The sequence below is a fragment of the Triticum urartu genome, chromosome 6A, assembly GCF_056163025.1.
Source record: "Triticum urartu cultivar PI428250 chromosome 6A, HENAU_Tu73, whole genome shotgun sequence".
Classification (NCBI taxonomy): Eukaryota; Viridiplantae; Streptophyta; class Magnoliopsida; order Poales; family Poaceae; genus Triticum; species Triticum urartu.
Window position 1 is genome coordinate 6,520,741 of NC_141878.1, and position 20,398 is coordinate 6,541,138.

The 20,398-nt window shown below is 45.4% G+C and overlaps 1 protein-coding gene and 1 pseudogene across 2 annotated transcripts; one reads left to right on the forward strand and one right to left on the reverse strand.

Moving 5' to 3' along the window:
* Positions 1–6,028: 6,028 nt before the first annotated feature.
* On the reverse strand, positions 6,029–7,678 carry LOC147963049 (uncharacterized; annotated as a pseudogene).
* A 10,226-nt stretch (positions 7,679–17,904) lies between these two features.
* LOC125515140 (pathogen-related protein) lies at positions 17,905–19,759 on the forward strand. 2 transcript variants are annotated; one of them, XM_087527255.1, is made up of 5 exons: positions 17,905–18,120; positions 18,222–18,354; positions 18,440–18,741; positions 18,827–18,938; positions 19,307–19,759. In XM_087527255.1, exons 1-5 carry the CDS (start codon positions 17,983–17,985, stop codon positions 19,324–19,326), a joined length of 705 nt encoding a protein of 234 aa, XP_087383381.1. In that variant the 5' UTR covers positions 17,905–17,982; the 3' UTR covers positions 19,327–19,759. The 2 variants fall into 2 exon arrangements, with proteins under 2 accessions (XP_087383381.1, XP_048536538.1); XM_048680581.2 differs by lacking the exon at positions 19,307–19,759 and having other exon boundaries at positions 18,827–19,217.
* The last annotated feature ends 639 nt before the right edge of the window (positions 19,760–20,398 follow it).

Here is a 20,398-nt window from a genome sequence, read left to right on the forward strand (position 1 = left end):
GTATGCTCGCACCCAAATCCATACAATGCAAGCAACAATGTAAACAACATAGACAACATGGATCAGCATCACAATATATCGAACGAGAAATATAGATAGATTTTTCGTCCGACATATATAGTTCATCAGACACACTTCATCGGACCAAAAGACATAGTTCGCCGGATTATACTAGATACAAAATAGACATAGCTAGACGATGCGAAGAGGCGGAGATCACCATTTCATGGCTGGGCCTTTTCCGGTGCGGTCACTGAACCGTCAGTTCATCTCCTCCGTATAGGCGTCTGCGGCGGGAGGATCATCGCCGTCGTCCGTACAGGTGGTGCCGCTCTCCGACACCGGCGAGATGTAGCTGGAGAGGTGGCGGATGGTACAGGACTGCTCCTTGGCGTGGCGTGCCGCCTTGGCTTTGGCGGTCTCTTTCTCCCTCACAAGGCGTTTCAAAGTTTCGATGCCGAGCCGGAGCGGCTTAGCATTTTTTGCCGGAGGCGTCTAGCATCTGTTTCCGCGAAGGAGCATTGGCGCGGCCTGGCCGGGAGGAGCTGGCAGCGGATGTTGGGGAGTTCGAGCTCCCGCCCGTGTCCAGCACAATCAATCAAATGAATTTAGTTTGTATTCATGAGAGAGGTCACACTGGGCCACGATGACAGAGACCTCAAAATAAATGCGCATGCCAACTAATTAAAAAGAAGACATTAAGCTTGTTGTGTTCCATCATGTAACCGTTTTAAATGTTTGTAGCATGTGGGAACCCAGCTGGAAGAACCTGCTTACGTAGTTATCTTTTGGAGCATCGACGTGATAATTGTCGTGACTTGCTTAAATAAGAGTATATTACAGGGAGTCTTACAAGTTGGGCTAAATGTTCAGTTTGGTGGTAGCACTTTAAAAATACAGTTTTGTGGCCATCTAACTTGACCGGTGAAGATACGGTCACAACATGTGTATGCAGAGGTATCCGTGTTTACGCCCAACCTGTCAGAGTGATCGCGTGCAATACATGTTTGCACAAAGCAACCTTATATTTCTTCGGATTTTTTTTATTTACCGAAAAAACAATCGTTGTACTGCTGTGTTTTTTTTGGGGGGGGGGGGGGGGGGGGTCTACATGTCCCAAACCCGCGACCCACAAATAAAACCTGAGACACTCAAGCCACTACAACATTCATGATCTAGCAACTAAAACAGGTAACAAGGTTTTTATAGCAAAGATAACAAGGTTTATTGATTAGTAAGTCAAACATTTAAGTATAAACCCTTGTATATTATTAAAAAATGTTTAGTCAATACAGATGTCTAAAACTTTACTAAATAAATATGGTCAATTAATCATTTATTTGAAATCTTTAGTTAATACAAACATATCATTACTTTACTTATGACTTGCATTAAAAAATAGGCATGATTGAATATTCATATCAACAGTTTAAATTTTAAATTATGACCTTTTTATAAATTATATGAACGTTAAAGTATAAAAATGTGCATATAAATATTGAAATGTTCGTTTAATTAAAATAATTTTTTATTTTAATTTCACAAATATTTGTATTATCTTAAACATTATATTAATTCATAATTATTATTTTTAATTCAAAATATTCTTTGAATAATACATGAACAATTTAAAAATATTTCGTTTATAGTTACAATATTTATGAGACATGAAAATTTAAATGTTATTTTTATTACCGAGACCATAATTTGAAGCAAACAATACTATCTTTTTTTTAAGGGGCAGCAAACAATACTATCTACAAATTTCGAAAAGAAATGGTGCCAAATTGGTTGTACTGACCATAACTCATCTCAGCTAACAAGCCCACGTGTTTACTGTTAAGTGATTTAGAATGTAATTATCCGTGTGATAAGCCCACATGTCACCGTGCCAGGTGGTTCACCAGGTGAGCGCACCTTCAGCCAACCGCGAGTTCGAAACCTCCCCTGTCCCATCAACAGATATCTTTCTCGACATTTTTCGTCTTACATAGTCCACTGACATGTGGGTCCCACCTGGGCTTTTCTGCGTATTTAAAAAATGTAGGGAGTTACAAAAAAATTGTACTCCTAGCCACTAACATGTGGCCCATTGCTATGGAGGCACTAACATGTGGGCTATTGCCATGCAGGCAAGATGTCGACGGGTGATTGTCGTTCGGCGGAACGACCGGGAGGGAGACGACAGGCTGTTGTCGGCAAGGTGGTGGAAATCTATTGTTGATGGGAGCAATGGTGCCGAGGTGCAGTGCCGGAGACTTGTAAAGGGTAGTCAGGGAGTGCAAGGAGGAGATCGTAAAATTGCGCGCCATCGTCAAGGTGTGCAAGTGGGTTCTTGAATGATGTGTCCAACAGCTCGGGGATGTGAGTCTTCTGCTGTAGTTGAGATGTGTCACTGGCGGACGAGAATTGAGGACGAGAGCGGATGAAAAAAGGAAATTGTGCCTTGCGTTTCCGTTCGTGATCAAGGAGTTCTGACGAGTTCATGTATGGTGAAGTTGATTTACACGTATATGGCGAGTTGTATTGCCGCTGGACAGGAGATGTCGGTCGGTAAGATGTGGCATCGACAACAATGAGTACTTGTTAAGATGTGATGGGTGAAGAGATGTGTCTCCCCATGTGAGTCGGCAAGAAGACAAGGACTAGCTTGAAGAGGACGTGCACTGGCTAAGTTGAGATCCTGCACGAGGTTATGCGTTTGGTCTGCAAGTAGCACGCTAAGATGTGGCATCATGGCTGATAGTCTGAGTAATCGTTGGTTTTAGTCTACGAGTCAGCATGCAAAAGAAAAGTTGGTGAAGACGTTGTTGCAAGAAGAGAGTTGCGGTTTGGTAAGTCGCGTCACTAGAAGCAACCGGCGTGACAAGATGAAGAGGTGATCATCTACATGTCTCATCGAGTAAAAAGTCAGATATTTTGATTATGAGGTGAGTGTTAGAATAATCCAAACATAGGTGAGTATTGGATGTACGTTGCATGCATGGCAACTCAAAAAGGTGTTACTGTGTAGGCTAGTTCTGTCCGATTAGGGAGTGACCAGGCTTGCCGGTGATTAGTTTAGGGAAGTGGAGTAGATAGCATAAAGCTACTATTTTATAGGTTAGGGTTTTAAAAAATTATCAATTTTTTTTTCGCTGATAACAAGTCAGGGGTCGGCTGTTTCAAAAAACACAAAATGCTCGGTGCTTTACAACTGATCATGATTATGATAGTTAGGGCCCGCATGTAAGAAAACTGATAGAGTGGACCGTTAAGTTGCACGTTATGACAAATGGGACCCATGTGTCAGCCTCACAGAAATCCCCAATACAAAAAAACAAAATCCCTAATGTCTGGACTCGTTCCTGTCTTCTTCCTTCGATTTGTCTTCTTCCTTCGATCTGTCTTCTTCCTTCGATCAGATTGGGGGGCAGAGAGGATCCTACCCTCCTGATGCGATCGCCCATCGCCAGCCTGCGGCGCGCCGCCGCGCCTGGGAGTCGACGGATCTGCTCTGGCCCTTCGCCCTGCGCCTCCCCGCCGTTCCTCCCCTCGCCGGGATACCAGCGCCGCTGGCCGCCTGCCTCGACCCGACGGAATCAAGCAGCATCAATTGTTGCGCCGCTGCATCGAAGCTTGCCAGAAACAGGTCGCTGACCACCGGCCTCTCCCCTCCATCCTCCCTCGTTCTAGAACGGGAGGAGCCGGCTAGGTGGAGGGTGGAGGCGCTCCTGCGTCGGGCGGAGCCCTCCTTGTGAGCCGCAGGAGGGGCTGGCGAGGGAGCTCAGCCTCCACCTCCTGGTGCCCCAAGCTCCGGCGTGCTCTCTCGGGTGCGTGGACGAGGGCGCCGGTAGCAGGCGGCTCGATGTCGATGCGGGGCAGGGGTCAATGCGGCGATGCGAAGCGGTTGCCGGCGATGTGCGACGGCGCGGAGGAGACGTGAGTTCCAGTGGCGGCGGGGCAGTTCGTGCGGCGGCCGGTCCCGCAGTCGGACCTGGCTTGCCATGCGGCAGGTGGTGGAGGTGCGGTGGTGGAGGTGGTGGAGAAGGGAGAGAAGAAAAAATAAGAGAAAGAAGAGAGAATTTATATGTGGGTCTCACATGTAAGTTAACGGTTAAACAAACAAAATGTTTAGGAGTGGATCCGACCTGTCAGAAAATGGCTTAAATCGATAACAACGAGCGTTTTGTGTTTTTTGAAACAGCCGACCCCTAATTTGATAGTTATCAGAAAAATATAAATTTGATAGTTTTCTGAAACCCTAACTTATAAAGTAGTAATGTTATACTATTTACTCAGGGAAGTGTCCTGGCTTTGTAAAGCCGCGTGTGAGTCAAAATAGAAGTGCTAGTCGTGCGGTGTTAGGAAAGCTACTTTTGTATTGGAAAAGTACTAGTACGTGTTAGCTGTTGAGTCCTAGTCCGTGTACGTGCAGGATACTTGGGTCTACTTGGGTCGGTTGGTTTTGCGTATATTAGAGGGTATGCGAGACGTACCCTTGGCTAGAGTTTCTGTGCGCGTGCGTTTGTGTGTTTAGAGCATCTTCAACAGGTGTGGTAAAAGGCGTGTCCCCATGGTAAATTTTGGTTTTAGCGCACCCCGGCTGGTTTCGCACGCTCTAGCGGTGGCGGAAACTTACCGCGCGCGGGAAGCGTTTGTGCGCGCAGGAGAAAGCGGCACGCGGCGCGGTAGATTTGACGCGCCGCTTCACGCGCGCTTACAAAATCCCGCGCTCGCCACGCGCACAGAACACAGCCACGCGCCCTCCTCTCGCAACCTCGCCGCTTCGCAACCTCGGCGCTTCGCCACGTCGCCGCTTCACCGCTTTCCGCGCCACCATGCTGCTGCGCCGCCGGGGTCGGGCTACCGCGGCGTCCGCGAGCGCCCCAACGACTGGTACTCCGCCGAGAACCGGTCCGGCGACGTCCGGCTCGGCCTTGGGTCGTTCCGGAGCGCGCACGAGGCGGCCGGCGCGTACAACGCGGCGGCATGGCGCTTGGACAGGCCCCGGTCGCAGATAAACTTCCGGGACGTCTTCATGCGCGAGCAGGCGCAGCGCGTCGCCCCTCCGCCGCGTCTCATCACCGACATGGACCGTGCCGACCACGCTCGGCGGCAGCGCCGCCTCCTCATTGCCTAGGAGGACGAGCGAGCCATGGCGGAGTGGCGCCGTCGCCACCCGGAGGACGTCCCCGACGAGCGTGCCTACTGGGCGGAGATGACGGCAAGGCGCCGCGCGAAGCAGGCGGACCGGCGTCGGCGGAAGGCATTGGCGAATGCGCAGTCCGATATCGTTGCAGCAGGTGGGAGGTCGATCTTCACGTCAGACGATGAACGTTGGTTGGACATATGGCTCGATACCTCGGACGACACCGACGAGGATGATGATGATGATGATGGTAGCGACTTGGAGTAGTTTCTATCTATGTATGCCATAGTAGTTTCTATCTAGTTGCACCATAGTTTTATCTATCTATGCTTTCGAACTATCTATCTAGTTGCACCGATGTAAAATACCTTTGTATCATTTTTATCTATGCAATCTATCGTTTAGTGCGGCTATCAATCTATGTAAAAAATGTTGTAGAATGAGCGCGTGCACTGCATTTTTTGCGCACTACTGGAGCGGCGCGCATGCTGCATTTTAACGCGGCTGCTGGAGCCAGCGCTGCGCGCCGCAACAAACCAGACGATGGGCGCGCGGCGCGTTCGGCGCCTGTTGGAGATGCTCTTAGAGGTGGTCGACCGTTTGGGAGAGTTCCAACAATCTAGTGTCAATTAATTAAGAACACGAGAACACTCGTCAGAGAGTAAGGAGCGCATGACGTAATGGAAAGGTGCGCACATTGAAATTGAAAGTATTGGCTCTTCATCCATCAGAAGAACACTGAAGTGAAGACGTAGAGAGAAGACAAAACACTCTGCTAATCGTAGTCGGCTACACAACTACTGTGCCGATGATTTCACATGGATTTCTGGGTATTCCGCATAAATTATGGGCTCATCAAAGTATGTAAGTAGGAGAGATCAAAAGGGTTGGATCAACTTTGTGCAAAACAATATTACATTAAAGTTTCCGCATTACAGTTTTACTTACAGTATACTCCCATCTAGCGAGTTCTGACGAAGGTTGAGTTCCTCGAGTTGAGTACAACTTCCTATACTTGCAGGTATCCTTCCACTAATGTTGTTCTCATCCAGTTTCAAAGACACTAGCTTAACCAGATTACCAATAGCATCTGGGATTTGCCCCGACAGTTTGTTGTGCGCAAAGGATAGATCGACCAAGCGGTGCAAATTACCAGTAGTAGGTGGTATATTTCCAGTGATATGATTGTAATCCATGTAAACCCTAGTGAGGCTCTTAAGATTGCCAATCTCCGGTGGTATAGACCCAGAAATTTGGTTTTCCCTTAGCCAAAGCCACTCAAGACTATCAGAAAGATTGCCTATCGAACTTGGCATTTTGCCTTGAAGATTGTTCCCAACCAACAGCAGCTTAGCCAACCTGGTACAATTTGCGAGTGAAGACATAAATCCCCAGTTTCCTGTTTCTAGCATGTTGTATGACAAATCAAGTTCCTCCAAATTTGGCAATGACCCAAAGAAAGGTATGAACCCAGTTAGTGTGTTGTTATACAAGTAAAGCTGACGAAGGTTATAAGCTTTTGGAAGAGAAGCTGCGATTGGGCCATCAAACTTGTTTGTTGAGAGCACTAATGTCTGAATATTCGGGAGTGTGTAGCTAATATTGGGGGGTAACCTTCCAATAAGCGAGTTGTTTCCTAGGCTAAGAAATGTCAGAGATGACATATTGAAGAGAGATGGTGGAACTGTCCCAGACAAGTTGTTGGCAGTCAATGCCAGTATCTGCAGAGGTGAGATATAACCTAAGCTCTCTGGCATGCTCCCGACTAAATTGTTCCCCGTAAGACGAAGATCCACAAGGGAGGAAAGGTTCCTTAGTGAGGAAGGTATTTTTCCTGAAATATGATTATCACTTAAATCGAGGTATTCAATAGGGGGAGAGGTGGCAGTAACAACAGGTATGGAACCAACAAGGTTGTTCTGTTGGAGGGAAATGTCAACAAGAGATGATGTGTTGAAGAGAGCCTTTGGCAGTTCTCCACCAAGACTATTGCTATTGAGCCAAAGTATTCGGAGGGATGAACTATATGCCAGGGACTCTGGGATGACCCCCTGTTAGAGCGTTCACCCCAAGATTGACATATGTGAGAGAAGGGCTGCTGCCCAAAGATGGCGGTATGTTACCTTCCAAATTGTTCCTGCTGAGGTTGAGATCACGGAGACGGCGCAGGAGGCCAATCTCCGATGGTATGCCACCACTTAAGTTGTTGTTTGACAGCTGCAGCCTTGTAATAGAAGTCAGGTTAGCAACGCAAGGTGATATGGAGCCTGATATGCCTTCCGACTCGAGGTCCAGCGCAATCACACGGCAAGGATACGGTTTGCTGCAGGTGATCCCATGCCACTCGCAAACATCAAAGGACTTGTTGCTCCATGAAGCTAAAACTCCTGCTGGGCCTGAGAGTCTGGACTTGAAGCAAAGGAGGGCCTGTCTATCACTTTCAGTTTCCTTGCAGATGGCTAGTGGCAGGCTGCAAAGGAAGCAAAAGAGGTATAGAAACCAAACAAAGCTGGCATGGCTGTTGTAGGTTACAGCTATGGCGTGTAGAAATCAAAGTTCTCATGTGCAGGAGGTTGTCTAAGTACTCGGCTGTGGAGTGCGACAGCATGAATATATATTCACGGCTCAGCCATCAATATGGTGTGGTGTGAACGAGGATGATGCAAGCAACACGGCTTGCTTTTGGATCGGATTTGGCGTCCATCGAGACTAGTGCTTGCCGACTGAATTAGTTTTGACTTGGAGGTGGTTGTTCAAAGCCCAAACTTGCGAAATGAAATACTCCAACGCCAACTACTCCCTTCATTCTTTTTTATAAGACGTTTTGGACAGCTGACATTGAACTGTCTTGTGCTCTGTCTAAATTGTCTAAACGTCTTATAAAAGAGAACAGAAGGAGTAGTTGGTGTTGTGAGCATGCATTTGGACGCTAAGAGATTTGACCCCTGCACGTCGATCTAGCATTATTGCTTCACGTCTCAGACAGGGACATGATGATGCTTCGAACCTCTGCTTACACTGCATTGACCCAAACACCCTCCAACAGCATGAGGAATACATGTAGTTGCCTGAGGTGCAGTGTGAATGCACGCTTCATCTTGAAGAATAATGAGCACACAATTCAATGTTAAAAAAAGTGGAGGAAAGTAAATATATGTACTACCACTGTCTGGGTTTATCGGTCCACTTTGTATTTTATGCCAAATTTTGTACCGTAAATTTGACTAACAGAATACTATAAGTTCTAGTATGTCACGGAACATATATTTTGGATTCATATTCGAAGAGGTTTCCAATGATACATTTTTTATGGTATATAACTTATTTATATAGTTAAACTAAAAGCCAAAGGTTAACCCAAAATACTAAATAGACTAATAAATTAGAACGGAGGTAGTAAAGGATGCTAGAAAATTATGACATTGAAAAATTCACAAAAAGTAACTCTGCATTATTTCATCACGTCTCAAACAGGGACATGATGATACTTCGAACCTCTGCTTACACTGCATTGACCGAAGCACCCTCCAACAGCACGAGGAATCTTACATTCTTAAGAAGTTGATCCCCACTACTATCAATTCTCTCAACATGCGTCATCATCATGCCATGTCATCATTAATTTGCAAATCCATGACTCCTCCTGCAGCCACGTCATCACTAATTCTCTTCACACACGATTAATTGATCGCTTTTTAGGAACAATTTATTGATCGCTAATCATCCGACTGCTGCAAGCACAGTTTAATCGATAACCTGGGCCCATACAAAGGCCAATAGTGTGGTACATACAAATGCTGAGGGTTCGTCTTCCCTGCCGCTCTCTCTTCCACCAGGCGCCGCCACGACCACCGCGCAATGAAACGACACCTGCAAATGCACATGAACCGGCATCTTTCACTCTTTAGAGCCTCTCATTACCTCACCCTTCATTACCCTGCAAATGCGGAGGAAAGTGCTAGATTAAAATGAGCAGTCGTCGCCTCACATCTCATATTTTGAACCGGGATTGAGCTCCGGCGCACGCGACCTGTCATCACGGCAATATGGGGTCCCATGGTGTGCCTCCACGTCGTGCCTGCATGGAATCGCCGGAAGCCCTGCATTGGCTTCTCTCGGCCGCTCGTATCGCAAGGGCTTCACTCGGCAGCAGCCTGGAGGTGAATCTTGCCACCGGCTGTCGTGCAGCCCCTCAGACCCTCCTCTCTTTGTCCTGCGTAGACTCCACTCAGCCTTCGGTAAGCAATTAACCATCACAAAATACTCTTGAATGATCTGTCCTGGTGCATTTAATTCAGATTTGTGCATTGGGCTTTGTTCAAATAAGTTCTGACCTATACTGTCAGCAACAGTCAACTGGTTGATCTCTTCCTGTCTGTTGTCTATTGAATCAACCAATACCGTGTTAATTAAGGTGGGAAGAATGGATTAAGTAGAAGATTAATTAAGTTCAGCAAAGGCATCCAAGATTACTCTCTTCAAAGTAACATTCCTTGCTGCATCCATGGTGATGGGTCATGCATTCTAGGCTGGACACTTTCTGGTAAGAGAAAGATTAGTAGCATATCACTTGCATGATAGTGATTGAGTTCTTTTCTTCTGGATGGTTATCAATGCAGTCCATAGAGAGTTCAAAATATGTGATGCGGTCAGCTTATTTGTGACCACTTACAAAATTTATGGTAAGTAACAAATGAAATGCACAATGTCATATCATACTTTTATCTGTTCGCATATATTAGTGTGCTCTTTTGATGAATATTCTGCAAGGAGCTCCATTCTGAAGTTCACAACTTCGCCCTTGGTTGAAAAAGCCACCGCTTAATTTAAGAGATTCTCAGACGAATACCTTGTATGATTATTGGTTAGTTTCTTCATGTTATTGTCATTTTAACTACATGGGTAATATGTATAAAATGATCATGCTCTTTTTTGATTATATACTGCAATTGTGCGGCTACACGATGCTTTAGAATCTACTTCATAGTTGAAACATGCTTGAATAAGTTTTATTGTGAAATTATTGTATGACTTAGTTTTGTTATTATAATACTTCCATATATTATTATATGATTGTTCTTATAAAGTAGATTCCACTTTTTTTGTAAAACATAGTTGCAAACTTAATTTTTTTGTTAAAGCAGTTTCAAGTTTGTTGTGGTGTTAGTGGTATCGATCCCAAGTTCCTAACTAAACTTTTCGTTCTATTTTAGATAACAGGAAACTTTTACATTGGTAGGTTGGTTCTTCATACAAGGTTTGAAGGATCATGACAAATAGTAACTTTGAGCCACATTTTACAAGTATTTGAATCAATTTTTTTATCTAAATACTTGGTTCATTTCTTTGTATTTGAGACTTCTTATGCATGTGATTCATTATGCACCAGCGGCAATCCACAAGGAACCTAGCAAATGGTTTTTCTGTGCTATTGTATGTTTCAAAATTTTATAATTTTTTTATCTGCAATTCTATAGATATGTACCTCCACATTTCCGCAGCAACGCATGGGGTGTTATCTAGTACATTTAGTTGCCTGAGGTGCAGTGTGAATGCACGCTTCATCTTGAAGAATAATGAGCATGCTATTCGATGTTGAAAAAAGTGGAGAAAACTAAATATATGTACTACCTCTGTCCGGGTTTATCGGTCCGCTTCGTATTTTATTTTTGTACCGTACTACCTCCGCCCTGGTTTATTGGTCCCCTTCGTAGTTAGTGCCAAATTTTGACCGTAAAATTAACCAACAAAATGTCAATGCATGTAATAGAAAATTATACCATGAGAAACTATGTGCAAATACGAATCTAATGATATAATTTTTTATGACATGCATTAACATTTTAATAGTTAAATATATGGTCAAAATTGGACACAAAATACGAAGGGGGCCAATAAACCAGGACGGAGGTAGTAGATTTGACTAACAGAATAGTATAAGTTGTAGTATGTCATGAAACATATATTTTGGATTCATATTCGAAGTGGTTTCCAGAATAGTATCAATTATTTTTATAGTTAAATTAAAAGTCAAAGGTTAACCCAAAATACTAAAGGACTAATAAATTAGAATGGAGGTAGTAAAGGATGCTAGAAAATTATGACATTGAAATGTTCACAAAAAATAACTCTGCATTATTTCTTCACGTCTCAGACAAGGACATGATGATGCTTCGAACCTGTGCTTACACTGCATTGACCCAAACACCCTCCAACAGCACGAGGAATGCATGTAGTTGCCTGAGGTGCAGTGTGAATGCACGCTTCATCTTGCAGAATAATGAGCACGCAATTCGATGCTCAAAAAAGTGGAGAAAACTAAATATATGTACTAACTGTGTCCGGGCTTATTGGTCCCCTTCGTATTGTACGCCAAATTTTGTACCATAGATTTGACTAACAGAATACTATAAGTTGTAGTATGCCCCGAGATTTCCAATGATCATATTCAAAGAGGGAGCTGTGGGGAACGAGGGGAGAGGCTGCTCGATCGGGAGGGGCTCAAAGATCGTTAGGGTTGACTGCTGTGGCGGCTGGGCCTCGTGGGCTACAAGGGTTGGGCCGGCCTGGGCCGCTAGCTGGGCTCAGCGAGGCCATGTTGGATCGTAAGCCACGTGAATGAGGAGAATAGAGCAGCCGTGCACTAAGAAAACAAACCTTTCTGTGTGTGCGTTCAGAGTTGTGCATGTTATTGTTTTTATTTCTTGGTGTGTTGCTGCTATCAAATTTTATTTTAGTTTGAAAAAATACCGGGTTGATCTACATGCAGCTTAGATCCTGAATCGCTGCTGCCAGCGGCACACACGACACTATAAGTCTGGCCAATGTTTTTTGCAAGCTGTACGCGAAACTCAGATCGAAATTGCTTCACACACGACACTTGATGCACGATCAGCAAACGACACTTGCTCCCCAACAGCGGTAGCATCAGCTAAGGAAAAAACAATTGCTTCCTGCGTTCACAGGCAGCTGCCAAGTAAGATCGTGCAAGAGTCGGCCACAAATACATCGTCTGTATAGCAGCGCCGAACTCAGATTGACGTACTGCGAAACCGACTACACAAACGCTGCAAGGATAATCGTTTCGTGTTTAATGTGGGGTTGGTATGCATTTATTCTAGACCTCGGCTTATGCCTCCCTGCCATAGTCGGGTGGTACCTTTCAGAAGCTATAGTGATGATTTCGATGGATGTTTTAATTAATGAACACACTGACTTTCACTTTCCTCGCAACGCAGGGGCACATGTGTAAAGATTTAGTTCTTTGTGACAGATGGTAGGAGGGAACACACACGGCTTCTCCTTAGATCCGTCGTGTTCTCAAATCCTTATTAGCATTGTCTTCTTTTGGTAAATTTTTTGCGAGATTTCTTTGGGTTTTTCTTACGTCCATAGCAATGGCGGACATGGCTACTACTACGAGCTTGATCACTTCAACGATCTACGAGTTCTGACGACACTACGTTAGCTTGAAGCGTGCCATGAATGGCTACTACTACGAGCTTGATCACTTCAACGATCTACGAGTTCCGACGACACTACGTTAGCTTGAAGGGTGCCATGAAGGACAGGCAGAGCAGAGGTTCATTCGCACGACTGGCTTGCACACCCATCAAGGATGCAGCCCTCAAGCCGACATCGACGGCGCCACCCGTGATTCACCGACCTAAGCCGAGTCGCCGTGCGCTGCCTGTGATTAATCGTCTAGCCCGTGAGCCGACTCCTTTGTCAACTGCCACATCCTCTGATGCTTCCGTCTGCCGGTAATGTCTCCCTCATCGGCCTCGCCTCGCCGGACAAGCACCGGCCACGGGTCATGGCAGTGATCGATCATGCTTGCCCCTTCTACGCTTCTTTCTAGGTCTGCCTTCTCACGTGCATGCTCTTGGGTCTGTCTTAATATGCACTATGCGTGCTAGCTGTTGTTGCCGCCCTAGACTAGCTCTCTCTCACGCCGGACCGGAGGTAGACGAAGCTTTTTTTTCCTGGCAACCAACGCCCCGGCGCTCAAACGCCCTTTTTTTTCAGCACACAAACGTCTCCGGCCGCACGAACAGCCCATTGTATTTCCAGCGAGCTCGAACTCTGCCACACACACCACCCCACGGCGAGCACACATGCACTCTGAGAGGCTACATCTCTCTCTGGCTCCTTTGGCTCTACCACCTGCCAGCACCTTAAGTAGTAGACGCGCACATACACAGCTCATGCGCCACACCGGCCATGCCCACACGCATTAGCTAACCACTAACTACATGCACTACATGCACGCCCACGCACGTCCGCACTACATGCACGCCCAACGGCTTGGCTGACCCAGCTGCTCCGCTTACGGCGGCACGGCACGAACGACCTGGCCGAGTCTTCGCACGAACCATCCAGCCACGAACGTCCAGCTCCGCGAGTCAAACCACGAGCGCACGCGTCAAGATTAATGCTATCACTAGCTAGCTTTAGTTAAGCTTGAAACATGGCAGTTAGCTAGGTAGCTTACTTTTCTATCGCTTCACGGTTTACTTAAGCTTTCATTGCTTCATTCTTAGGACAAGCATGCCGCTGATTTGGAACGACGGGGCTGCCCTGGGTGTTGGCATTCCTTTTGGAATTAACTGGCCATAAGTAAAATATAACTAGCTTAGGTTTGACAATTTCTTTTCGATCATAAACCATGGAATATTGATGCTAGAGAAGGTGATGTCGTGAGGCTGGAGTTTTTCTTGTTCCGACCACAAGAGAAGGCAAAGCTTTATTTCAATGAGCCACCCAAAAAGATAAGGCTTTTCACAAGCTTCAATGCCCGCAAGGGGACAGTGCACAAGTGGGACTGCGTGCGCCTTCATTGTCATCCGTTCTTGGTCTATACAATATATTTCTCTACCTATATTATTTCTCCCAATTATTTGCCCATCATTGGAAGTGTCCTCAAAGTTGTTAGAATTTACCCAATCCAAGAATAAAAAATAATGATCCGCTTGCACCTTCAGTCAATAATGTAGCCCTTCAATCAATAATGTAGACCTCTTTCTGGCCTGAACCAAAGTGCCTCTTTCTAGATGCTAACAAAATGACAATTTCCAAAGCATGATCGACCATTTCGTAAAGAAAACATGACCGACCATGATCTAGAAGCCTGCAAACTAGATCAAGCTCGCCAAATTGGAACTTGAAAAATTATGCAAAAGAAAGAAGACGCAAAGGGAACTCAGATCCGATTTGTATTTTGGGGCCATAGAATAAATCAATCAATTATCCAAATCATGTTATTCAAGGTACCAATTTAGAAGTTTCTTAACTCTATATCAAATAGCTCCTAATCTGAATACTACTATGTGATTTGTATCCCTCCTCTAACGTATATTTGGTTCTTTGAATCAATTTAACTATAACAGTTGCTTCAGTCAATCGGGAATTCAGTGCTTCGCTTCGTCGTTGTTCGTCGTCGGTTGTCGAAAATTACTCGGCGGTGCGGGCGATGTGGACTGGGACAAAATTTTGTGTCTAGAGCAAGGTTGATCTTTAAAACTAACCATATGCTTCATTTCTGCTTTATGTATTTTTGGGGTACGAGCACTTTTTCCCGTTGCAACGCATGGCCATGTTTACTAGCAGTAGCGGAGCTTGGGCTGATTTTGTGGAGGGGCAAATGGGCTGGAGGGGCAAGAAACATGACTTTAGGCTGATTTTAACTGGGCATATGGGCTGAATACTAGGGGATATATGCTAGTTTTCTCATGGGCTGGGGGGCAATGTCCCAGGTTGCTCTCCACTAAGCTCCGCCATTGTTTACTAGTGTTCATATGAAATCCGCCGTGTTTGCATCCGGTTTGTATGAAAATCCAGACGTGTTTGCATGAATTTCGTTTGACTGTTCTGATAATAGTTAAAATGTATGTGGGCAGTGTTGGATGGCTGCCTCTCGCATCCGTGTCGACAGACTGGTCCTCCCCTGACAACGGACGGATGCGGGAGGAAATTTGGGGGTCATGGTTGGTGATGCCCTAAGGTATATTATTTCTTGTTTTTCGGACTTTGTTTACATTTTTTGGAGTTAAAAAACCAATTAACTCATTGTTCGGGGTCAAGTCTTGGCACCCTCATGTTCAATTTTATTGTTGTTGTATAATGTGTTAACATAGACTCAAGAACACATGTTTGATTTTTCAACCCAGTTTTTCCAAGCTCTTGTACTCCAATTTATTTATATTCACTAAATGTCTAATGCATAGAAAGTAATTTCTACAAAGAAATAGACAGGGGGGGGGGGGTAAAAATACTAATATAAATGAGTAAATAATGTAGAAAATAACAGAGCATAAAAGGAAAAAAAAAAGAAATACTGTACAAAAGAAAAGGAACAAGATAAATAATAAGAAAACAGAAAAAGGAAGTGTTTGCCAAGTGCAATAAAAAGACATTTGGCAAAGAGGAAAGACAAGAAAAAGAAAAAAAATGCCATGGGAAAAAAGAAACTCAACAAAGAGAGTTGTTTGCTGAGTGCAAAAGAAAAAAGCACTCAGCAAAGAGTTCTTGCCCAGTGCAAAAAAAACACTCGGCAAAGGGCGTGTTTGCCTACTAGCCGACAAATGCACTCAGCAAACCCCTGGCACTAGGGAAAAAAATCCAGATTCCATTAGATGATCTCGCTATTGCCATGGGAAAAAAAGGAACTCAACAAAGAGAGTTGTTTGCTGAGTGCAAAGAAAAAAGCACTCGATCAGCAAAGAGTTCTTTGCCCAGTGCAAAAAAAAAAAAACACTCGGCAAAGGGCGTGTTTGCCTACTAACGGACAAATGCACTCTGGCAAACCCCTGGCACACTTGGAAAAAATCCAGATTCCATTAGTGGATCTCTCTATTGCTCCTTACAGGGAGATATTTGTTCAGACGGCAAAAATCAGGCAGTATATACAACGAGTAATGAGTTAAGAAGACACAACTTAATTAAAAGCCAAAATTCAAAGGATGTTTCTCTTCAATTAATAATGCGCTCCTTATAGTGAAAGCGCATTGGGAAATTTCAATTTGCTCCAACTGAAGCTATTTTTGCTTTTCATGGAAGATGCAAGAATCACCGGTTAAAAAGAAATGTCCCCACGAGAGCAATATTCTATTATTAACAATGTGCGAACGGCCACGAAGGTGCTTCCATATGATATAGATGTCGCGGCCATAGAGATTCAGTCTCATTGGAACATTACGCAGAAAAGACTTGTCGTCATGGATGCCAACCTTTTTTGAATGATGCATGGTAACCGTATTTGCTGACAAAGGTATGGTCGACATTCTCCATAGGAAACTCCGCATGATTTTGATGGCCACGGCCAATTGGTCGTCACCATTCTCCTATTTAGCAGCCATCGTTAAGGAATAGTGACACATCTGGAAGTGTCCGCAGCCAGGTTTGTGATCTAGTCATTATCCCCAACTTGTCAAGAGATTCCCTTGCTTGTTGAAATATTTCCAACAAAGTTCCTTTTTTCTTTTTTTTTTGATAAAGGGTGCTTTTATTATCTCAAAATGTAGCATCAAAGTGATACAAAGCATTAAGAGTATCACTCGGCCTCTACATAATTAGGATGCACACAGCCAAACACCAGTAGTCTGATAAACAAAAAGATAAAAGACCGACAATTCGGCAACAGTAGAGTCCATAGACTGACACTATGCCTATGTCGAAAGAGATGGTGGACCGAGCCGGAGATTATGTTGTCATCCATGTTGGGTAAAAAAACCTCCGTAGCCACCTGCTCCAACAGCATACGCACCGCCTTGAACAACGATTGGTACGCTGCTCGTTGTAGCGTACACCACGTATGAAGTGAATGCATACAACGAAAAATAAGCTGCAAAGGAGAAACAGTTTTGTCATTAAAAAAACATCATTTCTACATAGCCAAAGCGACCATAGTAAGGCATACGCTCCCACCCTTATTAGCGTTTTATACCTATTTGAAATACCGTCCAGCCAATGACCATAAATATTGGCAACACTTGTGGGCGGATACAAATTTGACGCTATTTGGATGGCTGACCACGTAGAGCGCGCAAACTTACAGTGAAAAAAGAGGTGTTTAATAGTCTCCTCATGATTACAAAAACAATACTTCTTACTTCCCGACCAGTTGCGTCGTACGAGATTGTCTTTTGTTAGCACAATTCCCCTACGAAGATACCACATGAATATGAAGTCATGAAGAAATAGTAGTGATTGGTATGTGAGGAACGCAGCTTAGTGCGAAAGGGAGTGGGTTGGTGGATAGCATCATAGCATATACGAGACATTTTTTTTTCAATTGCAGTGACGTTCTCAATAATTCAGCTCTTCTCTACTGATTTTTCCCACATGTAGGGGATGAAGTGGTGAGGGTGCAGAACCCGGACGGCAACTTCAGTACGGCATCAGTACGCGAGGGAGATGGAGAAGACGGAGGATCTCCTGAAGATTGGGTTTTATTTTCGATTTCCTTCTGGATTTTTCTTGTAATGACGGTGTTTGACTCGCTCATTCGGAAAATAAAGAAGTGTACCTACCACCTGACCCGCCGTGATAAACCTGTATATGTACGTGGCTTCATGTTTTCTTACACGTAGGTTGGTGGGTAAAGAGAACGAGTGAACGCAGCTCGGTGCGACACGGACATATATGGGTTGGTGGATAGCATATACTAGTCATGTTTTTCCAATGCAGTGACGTTGGCGATGAGGCACGTCGCTCAGATTTTTCCTATATGTAGCCAGCTATGGCGTCTACTGAGCAAGTACCAAGTACTTGACTCTCAGCTCAGCTTCCGAATATTACTAACCTAGTACCAAGTTGTACCTTGAACTGAGACGAAGGTAATTTAGCCAGCTATGGCGTCTGCTGAAACAGGAGGCGACAAGTACCGATCGTTCATGGACGGCGAGGGCGAGAAGAACACCGTGTGGAGGCATGGAGTCCCTCCCAACTTCGACGTCGTGAACAAGCTCTTCGAGGAAGAGAGGACTAAGGTACCCACCATATGTTCTTCCACGAGAACAAATTGTACTTATTTTCAAACATAATTTGTTCACGTACATGATTAACGCCGCCCCGCATGCACGCGCACCAGGAATGGGCGGAGGGGAGTGTGGAAGAGAAGGTGCAGCGGTTGCTCAAGACATGGGAGATGGAGATGTTCCACAAGTTGCGGCCTGAGGACCAGAAGAGCGTGCACTCCCAGGGATTCACCAGCAGCACCAACGGTGAGACCTCACACCGGCACGTTTACAGATACTCTATCCACCGATTCTTGCCACATAAGAATAAGACACCAACGCTTTTCATCAGGGATGAAGCCTCTGACCCGAAAGGAGTGGACGGCCATCGGCGGCTACAACGCGTTCCTGGCAACCAAGCTGCCGCTGGAGCACCGCATCTATGACCCGGACACGGAGACGTTCGACTCCGGCATGGAGACGTTCCTCACGGCGTTCCCCCGGGGCTTCGCCATCGAGGTGCTCGACGTGTACTGCGACGGCCCGCCCAGGGTGGCCTTCAAGTTCCGGCACTGGGGGTACATGGAGGGGCCCTTCAAGGCGCACCCTCCACATGGCCAGCGTGTGGAGTTGTTTGGCGTCTGCATTTTCCATGTAAGTTAATTTGGCATACAACTCTCGCAATTGTCGAGTTGCACAATCAATTTTGTTCATTACAAGAACTTGACTGTCATGATAGGTCGATGAGGAGATGAAGGTGGAGAAGGCAGAGTACTTCTACGAGCGCGGCAACTTCCTCGCGAGCTTCTTGAGCGCGCCTGCTTCTGCTCCTACTGCTGCATCTGCTTCAGGTTGCCCTGTGATGAGAGGAAACTAACTGAAGCACCAAAGAAATTGAAGCATATATGTCGCTAATATCAGTGCCAAGCTTGGATGATCACCTTCATATTTCAATTTGGCTTTGATTCCATTTCATGACATTACAAATTTACGATATACAATGTTAAAATAAAGTAGCTTATTTGCTTGGTACAAAGACCACTTCGGGTCTGCAGGTGTAAGAAGCTCCACTTGGTTTGGAGGACATAACTATCGGAAGAGCTACATGCATGAAAATGACTCGATGACAATGAACTTTCCCAACTAGCTGTACTATATATTTACTCAAAGCATGCATGGCTACACAAAAATTGATGAACGTATATTTCTCTCGAAACAGGCTTTGGCTCCACTTTCTAAATAAAGCAACCAACACGTTCATGCAACAAGTCCATGAGCCACACCGAAAGTAAAATAGTCTACTGGAGCAACGACACAACTCCGCCCAAAAGAGAGCATAAAAGAAAGAGGCTAAAAGGCCACCCAGTAGCCGGGAGCTCAGTTGATCTGCGGCGACACAAGAGGCGCACGGCAGCAGTCATCGCGTCCACCATGTGTCCAAGACGGTTGCGATTCCGTTGTCTAGATAGCAGGTGCAAGTGTTGCAAAAATGAAAGGAATTTGAAAATAGAGTCAGAGATCCGCCTAAGAAAGATCTGCTCAATCATCATGTTATGTTTTGTCCTTATTAGAGATAATCACGATTAGGCACCTGAGTCCGGCACGGACTCGTAGCCCAGGCCGAGTCGGCTGTGTATAGGTAGATAGGTAGTACTATATATACTTGTACGTGGTTCCCCCTGTAATTATCAGATCGCAAAGTAATAAAAATCAGCAGGACCGATACGGCCCTGTAGCCATCAAGTCGCCGCGTGTGTTTCGTTTGTGTTCCCGGCAACTAGTACTTCGTACGTGATTGTTGTCTAGCCAGCCAGAGCAATCGATCTACTTGCGATTTCTACACTAGCGTATCGCCCGGAAAGAAATCGGCCGTAGCTAGTTCGTCGTCCGTCGTTCCGCCGGAAAGTAAACAGCAGATCGCTGCGTCGACGTTGGGACCAAGGCCAACAGTCCTTAGGGTCCAAGCTAGCGCCGCGAACACAAACTAGAAGAGGCGTCTCCACCTCCATGTCTGTTTGACATGGGTTTGGAGGAGCCCAGCCAGGCACAAGGCCTCTCGGTTAGGCCCAGTGCCTCACGTACAAAGGTCCATAGGAATCTCGCCATCGTGCGAGAGAAAAGGATGAGCGTCCCTATCTCCGGCACATCACAAAGGGGGCACAACTTGTCGCCAGGGCCGTGCCGCTTGATCACCTCTGTCCCATATGGCATGCAATCCTGCAACAATTGCTAAACCAAAATCTTAATCATCATAGGCATGTGCGCTTTCCAAAGCCAAAATGTCGAGGAGAGAGACGGCCGCCAGCATAAG

Excerpts from the sequence above, each read along its gene's own strand:
- LOC125515140 (XM_048680581.2), top strand. The coding sequence starts at position 17,983 with ATGGCGTCTGCTGAAACAGGAGGCGACAAGTACCGATCGTTCATGGAC. Across the intron at positions 18,121-18,221 it reads TCGAGGAAGAGAGGACTAAG|GAATGGGCGGAGGGGAGTGT; the intron begins GTACCCACCATA and ends CACGCGCACCAG. Across the intron at positions 18,355-18,439 it reads ATTCACCAGCAGCACCAACG|GGATGAAGCCTCTGACCCGA; the intron begins GTGAGACCTCAC and ends GCTTTTCATCAG.